At 44.2% G+C, this 12032-nt stretch overlaps 1 protein-coding gene across 1 annotated transcript in view; it reads left to right on the top strand.

Moving 5' to 3' along the window:
- The first annotated feature begins 250 nt into the window (after nt 1-250).
- The window catches only part of LSP1 (lymphocyte specific protein 1), a 98646-nt gene continuing 86864 nt past the window's right edge, over nt 251-12032 (top strand). The window contains exon 1 of the mRNA XM_069740579.1: nt 251-840. Coding sequence (XP_069596680.1) covers nt 776-840 — 65 coding nt within the window. The 5' untranslated portion in view covers nt 251-775. The remainder of the gene's footprint in view (nt 841-12032) is intronic.

The following is a 12032-nucleotide window of genomic DNA, read 5'->3' as shown; positions in this document are numbered from 1 at the left end:
AATTGGACATGTCTCCGATGTTTCTGGAAAAAAAAATCGAAGATCATAGGTAAAAGCGCGAGAACCATGGATAGCCCCCGTCCGAGAAAATCGGCCTTGTGAACGAGCCCCTTAGTGTCTGCATACATTTTATCGTCTGAATGTCATGACAAACGAGACAAAGCTTTAGAAATGAGTCAGTGAAAAAAAGGTCTAGGAAATCGAGGCAGGAAATGATACTAATGTGCTCAGCCAACGCGGTGCACAATGCTCTCCGGCACATATACGTGTACACACAGCATGCATGACATGCCCCCGCTAGGGGGTAAATGACCACCAGAACATGAAAGGTAGCAGAAATGCAGATTGTATCCGATATCTAAGGATTATCAGGCCGGTAGCTGCTTCTGGATCTGGCTGATTTGCATCCTGTGAGCTGAGCTATATGAAATACAGAAGTATGATACGTTCACAAACCACATCCTGTCGAATAGCGCGGCGGTGGGGGGAGAAGGAGACGGCACAATGTGACACAACACAGGAAAGAAGCAAGGAGAGATTTGCACCGTGGCATAACACATAGATCCACTCGTAACCTAAGACACAAATCTATTGTAAGACAATACATCACAGCTATACACCGGGCACACCCTGTTGAGTGTTGGCTGCAAGAAAGACGAAAAAAAAAAAATCAAATTTGCAAACACCCATATCACTCACATCTGGATCACACTGTAAGACCCTGCCACACCTCACACAGCCGGACCCTGCTACACAGCGACCGTGACAGGACAAGATGTCGGACAACGAGGACGCTCAGCGACAAGACGCTTTCGAAGAAAAATTGGAAGAGACCCAAAGGTGAGCAAAAAAAAAACAAAACTTTATTCTTTAGCCTAAATCTATCGACGACATTCTGATTAAAAAAAATAATTGCGGCTGCCACGATTCTGCCTAGCGGAATTTAACTGTGCTCTGATCGCACAATGTGGTGATGTATCAAAGGGGGGAAAAAAACTCAGCTCTGCTACATCTGGGCATTGACTTCCAAGCCTGGGCGACGTTCTGCGCCAAATTTAGCGGAACTTCATCCAAACAATTAGAATCTGGATGTGTCGGATGTTGGATGACAGAGGAATGAAAACAATTCCAAATGTTCTTCATGCTAAAGAGCCAGCGCTCAGATCCACCACGAGCCCAGACTGCTGCCACTTGTCAGGGAACAGCTGAGATCCATATGATACTTCCAAAGTACGGCACCATTCCAAAATCTGACAATATCACGTGTGTTCTTCACCACAAGAAGATACGAATTTAAGCTTTATCTTAACTCTGCTTTCCTAATTCCCGGAAATCTGACAGCACTCGGATGTCATGATGGGTCTGATTTTTTCACGGACCCCATAGACTTGCATTGACGATTTTGGTCCGACCCTCAGATCAAAATCGGGCATGTGGTTTTTTTTTAAGTCCGGTATTCCACTTATTCCTGCGGATTATCAGCATTAATGGCTGGACACAAACTATGATCACATTCCATTAACAGGTGCAACAAGGAATTCGGGCAGAGCGCAGACACAGGGGGCCACAACGTGCCTCAAACATGAAGCTGTGTATGAGGCGGCTACATGAAAGGATTAAAAATACATTCACCCCCAATTCATCGAGACCAGTGGGAAAATCTTGATGAAGGAGCATGCTGGAGTCAGACGCTCCTCTTACCGAATCAGAATCGACTTACGAGTGTCATGCCAGTCCGTCTGTGCGCCTCGCCACAAATCTTACTCCAGTCATGGACTGGAGTAAAATTTCTGGTATAGCTTGTCATGAATTAGATGGGTCATGGTGTCACACAGTGTCGCCTCAGCTCTGCCCTTTTTGGCCGAGCTGGGAGACACTGGCGTAAAAATGTGAAAAAGTGGCAAATCCGTCTATCTGACTAGTGAGATTATTGATTCAATGCTAAAAAAAAAAATATCAGGCTGTTGGAATTTCTGTATCATGTGCCCAGTTATAGGGAAGTGGTCACATTTGACTTGTAGAGTGTTCTTTGGGCATATAGCTTTGTAGGCAAAGTCTCAGCAGAAGGACTCAGACGTCCATTTGTCTCACAAAAAAGGAAAATGTTCCGCTAATTCCAATCAGTTTGATTAAAGTGTGATTCGAGTGCCATCAGGGTTTCCACCTTCTCCTGTATGACAGTCTGTGAAAATCAGACAGCACTCAGATGTCATCCGAGTGCAGTCTAACTTTTTCACAGACCCATAGACTTGCATTGCCGATTTTGATGCAATACTCTGATGAAAATTGGACATGTCTCGGCAACTTTCTGCTGACCGAGAAGAATCACGGACCTGTGAAAATCACTGATAACACTCATACGAGAGCATCGTGTGTCTGAATGACGCCTTACTTGTCATGTTTTTCCTTTAATTCCTACTGATTGTGGGTTTAGGAGTCTAGAGGGCGGTCCTATCACTGATCGACAGCTTTCTCTGTATTCCCACTTGAAAAAGACCACCGACTAAACTCCTAATTCCAAATGAATGAATTATAAATTATAATGAATCTTCTTTAAATTTGCTAAACCGATCAATCAACATTCAGTGTTTAACGGAAGTACAAAAATAGTTGGCATTACATGTTTTGGCAGGAATGCAACTAGAAATCACATTCCTCCATACTTCATAAATCAAAGATTATCTGCTCTTGTCTAGAAATTAAGAAATGGTTGTTGAAGCTTTAAAGGGAATCTGTCACCAGGTTTTTCCACCTAATCTGAGAGCTGCTTAATGTAAGGATAGAGACCCTAATTCCAGTGATGTGTCACTTACTAGACTGCTTGCTGTAGTTCTGATAAAATCACAGTTGTATCAGCAGGAGATTATCACTAGAGGACTAGTAAACCGTCTTCCTTGTAGTCCTCCATACTTATGAGCTCTGAATAACTCCACCCACACCACTGATTAACAGCTTTCTGCCTATGCAGAGTATACATAGGATGCTGCCAATCAGTGGTGTGGGCGGGGTTATACACAACTCAGCATTCAGAAAACTGAAAGATCTGCTGCAGTGAAAACTGTGATTTTATCAGAATGACAGCAAAAGCTTAGTAGGTGATACATTACTGGAATCAGGGTCTCTGCCCCTACATCAGGCTGCTCTCAGATGAGGTACCAAAAATCTTTAGGTCTTATGTCCCCTAGGTGGAATCTGTCTGGAGTGCTAAAGAACTTTCCAAACCGTCAATACTTGCTGTATCTGTAACCAACAGCCTGTAAATAAGTTAGCATTTCTTTAGCTCCCTCCCTCCTGCTGGAGCCTGTTGTCACCATTGTTATTTCTGTTGTTCCTCTTTTCTTGCTCTATATCTTAATGTTCGCATATTGGCCTATGTGATAAGCAGGAATCACAGGTACCCACTGTTGAGGGTCCATTTTGTGTGATAAATTCGGTATTCTGCCAGATTTCAGCTGTAGATCAAAAAATAATCCTAGTACTAGGCAGGAAATCATTCTGACATGGACTGTCAAAGTAAGTACACCAGCCTCAATAGGTCTAAGAGATCTGCCTAATTATCCATGTAGTTTATATTGAGAAACATCCTTTTAAGAACTCTGTTAACAGATTTTGTATTAGGGCCCAGGACGTTTATGTCATACCTCTAGACATAAAGGTGGTACAAAATGGCAAATACATTAAAGGGAACCTGTCACCTGAATTTGACGGGACTGGTTTTCGGTCATATGGGCGGAGTTTTCGGGTGTTTGATTCACCCTTTCCTTACCCGCTGGCTGCATGCTGGCCGCAATATTGGATTGAAGTTCATTCTATGTCCTCCGTAGTACACGCCTGCGCAAGATAAAATATCTAATTTGTTAATTGGAGTAAATGCCGCTGTTCTCCTGAATCTGGTGATGCTTTTCTTTTGTTCCTGCGCCTTTCCATTCCTGAAATGTGGCCCTCCCTTTCCCTTATGCAAATATTGTAACCAAATGGGTGTGGTCATCCAATGAGCTCTATGTGGGCGTGGCCATCAGATGTTCATTATATGTGTGTGGTCATTGGATGTTCTGTATATGGGTGTGTTCATAACTGATGTTCTCTATGTGGGCACGGTCATCCAATGTTATCTATGTGGGCGTGGCCATCCAATGTTATCTATGTGGGCGTGGCCATCCAATGTTATCTTGTGGGCGTGGCCATCCAATGTTATCTTGTGGGCGTGGTCATCTGATGTTCACTATGTGGGCATGGTCATCAGATAGTCTCTATGTGGGCGTGGTCATCAGATGTCCTCTATGTGGGCGTGGTCATCAGATGTTCTCTATGTGGAGGTGGTCATCAGATAGTCTCTATGTGGGTGTGGTCATCAGATGTTCTCTATGTGGAGGTGGTCATCAGATGTTCACTATGTGCGCGTAGTCATCAGATGTTCTCTATGTGGGCGTGGTCATCAGATGTTCTCTATGTGGGCGTGGTCATCAGATAGTCTCTATGTGGGCGTGGTCATCAGATGTTCTCTATGTGGGCGTGGTCATCAGATGTTCTCTATGTGGAGGTGGTCATCAGATGTTCACTATGTGCGCGTAGTCATCAGATGTTCTCTATGTGGGCGTGGTCATCAGATGTTCTCTATGTGGGCGTGGTCATCAGATAGTCTCTATGTGGGCGTGGTCATCAGATGTTCTCTATGTGGGCGTGGTCATCAGATGTTCTCTATGTGGAGGTGGTCATCAGATGTTCACTATGTGCGCGTAGTCATCAGATGTTCTCTATGTGGGCGTGGTCATCAGATGTTCTCTATGTGGGCGTGGTCATCAGATGTTCTCTATGTGGGCGTGGTCATCAGATGTTCACTATATTATTATTATTCATTATTATAGCACCATTTATTCCATGGCGCTTTACATGTGAGGAGGGGTATACATAATAAAAACAAGTACAATAATCTTGAACAATACAAGTCACAACTGGTACAGGAGGAGAGAGGACCCTGCCCGCGAGGGCTCACAATCTACAAGGGATGTGCGTGGTCATCAGATGTTCTCTATATGGGGGTAGTCATCAGATGTTCTCTATGTGGGCGTGGTCATCAGATGTTCTCTATGTGGGTGTGGTCATCAGATGTTCTCTATGTGGGTGTGGTCATCAGATGTTCTCTGTGGAGGTGGTCATCAGATGTTCTCTATGTGGGCATGGTCTTCAGATTTTCTCTATGTGGAGGTAGTCATCAGATGTTCTGTATGTGGGCATGGTCATCAGATGTTCTGTATGTGGGCATGGTCATCAGATGTTCTCTATGTGGGTGTGGTCATCAGATGTTCTCTATGTGGAGGTGGTCATCAGATGTTCTCTATGTGGGCATGGTCATCAGATGTTCTGTATGTGGGCATGGTCATCAGATGTTCTGTATGTGGGCGTGGTCATCAGATGTTCTCTATGTGGGTGTGGTCATCAGATGTTCTCTATGTGGAGGTGGTCATCAGATGTTCTCTATGTGGGCATGGTCATCAGATGTTCTCTATGTGGGCATGGTCATAAGATGTTCTGTATGTGGGCGTGGTCATCAGATGTTCTGTATGTGGGCATGGTCATCAGATGTTCTCTATGTGGGCGTGGTCATCAGATATTCTCTATGTGGGCGTGGTCATCAGATGTTCTCTATGTGCGCGTGGTCATCAGATGTTCTCTATGTGGGCGTGGTCATCAGATGTTCTCTATGTGGGCGTGGTCATCAGATGTTCTTTATGTGCGCTGTTGTGAATTCTGTGGCCAAGCTCCCTCCTGTGGTCATGAGTGGTACTGCGGCTGGTTCTATCTATGAGCTTCCTTTGGTGGATGAGAGTGGTACTGCGGCTTCTGAGTTTCCTTCCTCAGGTGTGGAGGTTAAGTCGTTAGGTGCTGCTCTATTTAACTCCACCTGGTGCTTTGATCCTGGCCTCCAGTCAATGTTCTAGTATTGGTCTTGCTTCCTCCTGGATCGTTCCTGTGGCCTCTCTATCCTGCATAAGCTAAGTTCTGCTTGTGTTATTTTTTGCTATATTTTCTGTCCAGCTTGCTATATTGTTTTTTTCTTGCTTGCTGGAAGCTCTGAGATGCAGAGGGAGCACCTCCGTACCGTTAGTCGGTGCGGAGGGTCTTTTTGCCCCTCTGCGTGGTTGTTTGTAGGTTTTTGTGTTGACCGCAAAGCTATCTTTCCTATCCTCGGTCTATTCAGTAAGTCGGGCCTCACTTTGCTAAATCTATTTAATCTCTGTGTTTGTATTTCATCTTTACTCACAGTCATTATATGTGGGGGGCTGCCTTTTCCTTTGGGGAATTTCTCTGAGGCAAGGTAGGCTTATTTTTCTATCTTCAGGGCTAGTTAGTTTCTCAGGCTGTGCCGAGTTGCATAGGGAGCGTTAGGCGCAATCCACGGCTACCTCTAGTGTGGTGTGTTAGGATTAGGGATTGCGGTCAGCAGAGTTTCCACGTCTCAGAGCTTGTCCTATGTTTTTTGGTAACTGTCAGGTCACCTTGTGTGCTCTGAACTTCAAGGTCCACTGTGGTTCTGAATTACCTGTTCATAACAGTGCGCGTGGTCATCAGATGTTCTCTATGTGGGCGTGGTCATCAGATGTTCTCTATGTGGGAGTAGTCATCAGATGTTCTCTATGTGGGCGTGGTCATCAGATGTTCTCTATGTGGGAGTAGTCATCAGATGTTCTCTATGTGGGCATGGTCATCAGATGCTCTCTATGTGGGCGTGGTCATCAGATGCTCTCTATGTGGGCGTGGTCATCAGATGTTCTCTATGTGGGAGTAGTCATCAGATGTTCTCTATGTGGGCGTGGTTATCAGATGTTCTTTATGTGGGAGTAGTCATCCGATGTTCTCTATGTGGGCGTGGTCATCAGATGCTCTCTATGTGGGCGTGGTCATCAGATGTTCTCTATGTGGGAGTAGTCATCAGATGTTCTCTATGTGGGCGTGGTCATCAGATGTTCTCTATGTGCGCGTGGTCATCAGATGTTCTCTATGTGGGCGTGGTCATCAGATGTTCTCTATGTGGGAGTAGTCATCAGATGCTCTCTATGTGGGCGTGATCATCAGATGCTCTCTATGTGGGCGTGGTCATCAGATGTTCTCTATGTGGGCGTGGTTATCAGATGTTCTCTATGTGGGAGTAGTCATCAGATGTTCTCTATGTGGGCGTGGTCATCAGATGCTCTCTATGTGGGTGTGGTCATCAGATGTTCTCTATGTGCGCGTGGTCATCAGATGTTCTCTATGTGGGAGTAGTCATCAGATGTTCTCTGTGTGGGTGTGGTCATCAGATGTTCTCTATGTGCGCATGGTCATCAGATGTTCTCTATGTGGGCGTGGTCATCAGATGTTCTCTATGTGGGAGTAGTCATCAGATGTTCTCTATGTGGGCGTGGTCATCAGATGTTCTCTATGTGCGCGTGGTCATCAGATGTTCTCTATGTGGGCGTGGTCATCAGATGCTCTCTATGTGGGCGTGGTCATCAGATGCTCTCTATGTGGGCGTGGTCATCAGATGTTCTCTATGTGGGAGTAGTCATCAGATGTTCTCTATGTGGGCGTGGTCATCAGATGTTCTCTATGTGGGCATGGTCATCAGATGTTCTCTATGTGGGCGTGGTCATCAGATGTTCTCTATGTGGGCGTGGTCATCATATGTTCTCTATCTGGGCGTGGTCAACCCATCTTCTCTATGGAAGAATTTTTATGACCATGTCCTGTTCCCCTAAAAGACTTGGTGATTTATAAACAGGGAAAGGAGGTCCATATCTCAGGAATTAAAAAATACAGGATCAAAAGAAAAACAACACCAACATTCAGGAGAAAAGTGACATTTACCCCACTCAAAAAATTACTTAATTATGGCAAGTGACTGGTCATTTTTATAGAATAATCCTTGCACTTGCTTGAAGGCGGGAAGTAGTAATGTTTTCTGGAACAGGATCTTCATGAGTCATCTTTGTTTACCAAAAAGGGATAATTGCTAAAAGGAACCTGAGAGTTGGTACATAGTGTCCGAATCACAGGCAGCACTGGTCTCTTGTGTAACTCAGTCCCCGGAGTCTTTTAAAGTATATTTTTCTCTGAAATAAAACAGTGTTGCATGGTCAAACATAAATGGCTCACACAGCCAGCGCCTCAAAAATGCTGCCTGTTGCTCGGCCAGCATGTGTCAGCTGTCGGGTTCTCTTTAACTATTTCCTGTATTTACTTTGAGAACTATAGATTTTTCCATAACCATGCTGATTAATATTGACTGGTCATGTGTTATTTATTGTGTCTGACGAAAATAATGAATTGGTTCTGGAGATTGAGGTGTACATAGAGGTGAATCCAATAGGAGCTATTGCTGTGTGCACCCTCATGTTCCGTCTGTGATGCTCTTGTTATTTCCCATGCATTGATTTGCAAACTTTGTAAAGCACCGATATGGGATCTCTGTACAGACTCACAATGCCAAATAAAATAAGGTATACCGCCAACATGGGCCGGGCACCCTATCTCCAGGGGCCCTAAATGAACAATGTAGCAGCCCTTGTTCAATCTTTCTTTCTTTCTTTCTTTCTTTCTTTCTTTCTTTCTTTCTTTCTTTCTTTCTTTCTTTCTTTCTTTCTTTCTTTCTTTCTTTCTTTCTTTCTTTCTTTCTTTCTTTCTTTCTTTCTTTCTTTCTTTCTTTCTTTCTTTCTTTCTTTCCTTCTTTCCTCCATTCCAAACACATTTATCAACAATTAATTATTCAAGGCAAACAAAATCTTATATTGTGAACATCTTTTGGGTTCAGTCCATTACTGGTTCATTTTATGGCCATTGTATAAAGAATTGCCACCAAAAACTTAAAAATAAGCCTTAAATAAGAAAATCAGCGGTTAGGCCTCATGGCCGTGTGCACATAGCAACCATGGCGGTACATGATAACCCTATGGTTTTGTATTACTGAACCAACTTCTATTGGCACCTGATCCTCTTAGGCTGCCGTCACACTAGCAGTATTTGGTCAGTATTTTACATCAGTATTTGTAAGCCAAAACCAGGAGTGGGTGATAAACCCAGAAGTGGTGCATATGTTTCTATTATACTTTTCCTCTATTTGTTCCACTCCTGGTTTTGGCTACAAATACTGATGTAAAATACTGACCAAATACTGATAGCGTGACGGCAGCCTTAGAGGAGATAATGGTTTCACATGTGACCCTACAGATGTCATGGCCTCCCTACATACAGTATACACACAGTTCACGGTGGCGGATTACACTTTTCTGCTGACATCTACATTGTTAACATAATTTGTAAAGTTCATAAAGGAAGCAAACCCCTTCCAGGCTCCATGCAAAGTCACTCAGGGTCCTATTTCTAACTGGATCCTAAAATGAACACTACTTTGTTCACCGTGTGAAACATTACAGGTCTATGGACTGCTGTTCCTATTGATCCAAAGAGAACTAAGTGTCACAGACTTTACTAATCAAACAAAAAGAGTTTAACAAAACCAGAACCCATGTTTAGAATTAAGGGACAATCAAACACTAAATAGTGAAGAAAGGCCCAAAGCCTGGAACAAAGGCAACCCACTCCATAACTACAAGTAATGCCAGGAGGACAGAGGAGTAAGTAGGGTTAAAAGAATGATATTTTATTAAAGTACAAAAGGATTTTAATACATGATACCATATACAAAAATTCAAAAAGTATAGAGTGCAAAAAGGATGGTTAAAAACAGGAATCCCCAGGTGTGCAAACTGCCCTATCTAAGAGTGAATCAAAAGTCATAAGGCTGCTAATGCATGATAACTCATAATGGCAGCTACTGCCGACCAGCAACAATCCCAAATAGAATGTTAACCAATAAGTATTGGGCAGTGCTTACCTATCAAGAAGCGGGCAGAAGCACACACCGGGCTGGAACCGAGGTGATAAAAGACCCCCGACGCGCGTTTCGCTTCCTATGTGTGTGCTTTCTCAAGGGGAACAAAAAGAGTTGTAGAACTTTTTATAATGAGGAAAGGAAAAATTGGGGGAAAATAAAAGAGGGCTGTCCAAAATCTAAAAGTCAACCTAATACTTAATATCTAATTATCTAATTCTAAAACAGAAGTACTTTTGTAATTTATACGAATTAAACATTTTCTACCTTTCCCTCACTACTCCTGTTTTCTGTTTTTATACATCTGAAGACATTTTGTTTCTGTCTCCCAGCATGAACTGGGAACCTTACTAGATTGTGTCACTAACTAGACTGTGTTTTGCTGTTTCAATAAAATCAGAATTTTAAAAGTAGGAGATTATCACTATAGAATAACTGCTTCATGCCTCCTAGTCAACTGTCTGTGTAACCGCATCCCCCACTGATTGACAGCTTTCTGTCAATATACAGGTGGGGTTATACGGAGCTCAACATTCTGAGCACTGTTAGATCTTCAGCAGAAAGAACAGATTTGATCAAAATTACAGCACGCAGACAAGCAAGTGATACATTGCTGGAATCAGGTTCTCTGTACCTACATCATTGTTACGCAATGCCTTAGGACTGTGGGCACTAACTAGATCCCTAGAACTAGGTAAGCCCTAGTCTATCCCTGTCTCCCGGATTACTCCTGAAGGTAGACAAGCCAGGTTCATGTGTCTTGCTACGCTTCTATATCAACCCTTATCTGTCCCCTCCCCCACCCAGGAAGGTTGAAAGCCAAAGTGTATAGTGTAACCAGACAAACAAGGGAAGACAGACAGGGATAAATGATAAAACAATCATACAAAATGCACTCACCATTCAACAAAGTGGAATATAGGGGAGTAAAATGAAGGAAAAACCAAATAGTAAAGGATGAGGATGTGCACATAAACAAAACTCCAGAAAACAATCTCCTGAACAAATTTCCAAACACCAATTCCAACCATGAACTACACATCCAACTCCAAACCAGCCAGTAAGAAGTAACACTGGCAATTCCTAAGTGGCAGTAGTGAGCATATATACCAGAGGGGGAGTGGACAACACTAAATAGCTGAAACAATCCAGATAGGAAAGCTCCAGGAAATCAACTGAACTGATTAACCCTTGCACTGGCAGCAAGTAAAAACCTGCACTGTTTAATTCTGTGGTGAAGAGCTTCTACCCAGTGCAGGAGTTCGTGAAGCCGGATGCCGCGATCTTCTAGCCCCTCTCTGTCGCGGTATCCCCGTGACAGTCATGCTGCTGTCTGCTTACCTAGCAAAAACGCGGTGACAGATTCACCTTTTATAACCTCAAGAAGCCCTAAGGCCGGTTTCACACGTCAGTGGCTCCGGTACGTGAGGTGACAGTTTCCTTACGTACCGGAGCCACTGACACACGTAGACACATAAAAATCAATGCATCTGTGCAGATGTCAGTGATTTTTTGCAGACCGTGTCTCCGTGTGCCAAACACGGAGACATGTCAGTGTTCGTGGGAGCGCACGGATTACATGGACCCATTAAAGTCAATGGCTCCGTGTAAAACACGTACCGCACAAGGACGTTGTCCGTGTGCAGTCCGTGTGCCGTGCAGGTGACAGCGCTACATTAAGCGCTGTCCCCCCACTGGTGCTGAAGCCGCGATTCATATCTTCCCTGCAGCAGCGTTTGCTGTAGAGAAGATATGAATAAGTGTGTTTACAATAAAGATCTATGTGCCCCCCGCCCTCTACCCCCTGTGCGCCCGCCCACTGTTCTGAAAATACTCACCCGGCTCCCTCCCTCGCCGGCGCTGCTTCCTCTCCTGGCCGCATCTTCTCCTGTATGCGGTCACGTGGGGCCGCCGATTACAATCATGAATATGCGGCTCCACCTCCCAAAGTGGTGGAGCCGCATATTCATTAATGTAAATGAGCGGCCCCACGTGACCGCTCATACAGTACAAGGTGCGGCGAGGACAGGACACTGCGAGGGATCCGGAAGCTAGGTGAGTATTTTAATCACAGCGGGGGGGCGCACAGGGGGTGGGAGGGGGTTGGGGACCTGGAAATTGATTTTACACACTAATATTCATATCTTCTCTACAGCAAACGCTG

This window comes from Ranitomeya imitator, chromosome 9 (assembly GCF_032444005.1).
Source record: "Ranitomeya imitator isolate aRanImi1 chromosome 9, aRanImi1.pri, whole genome shotgun sequence".
NCBI classification, from domain to species: domain Eukaryota; kingdom Metazoa; phylum Chordata; class Amphibia; order Anura; family Dendrobatidae; genus Ranitomeya; species Ranitomeya imitator.
This window is presented reverse-complemented; position numbering and strand designations above follow the sequence as displayed.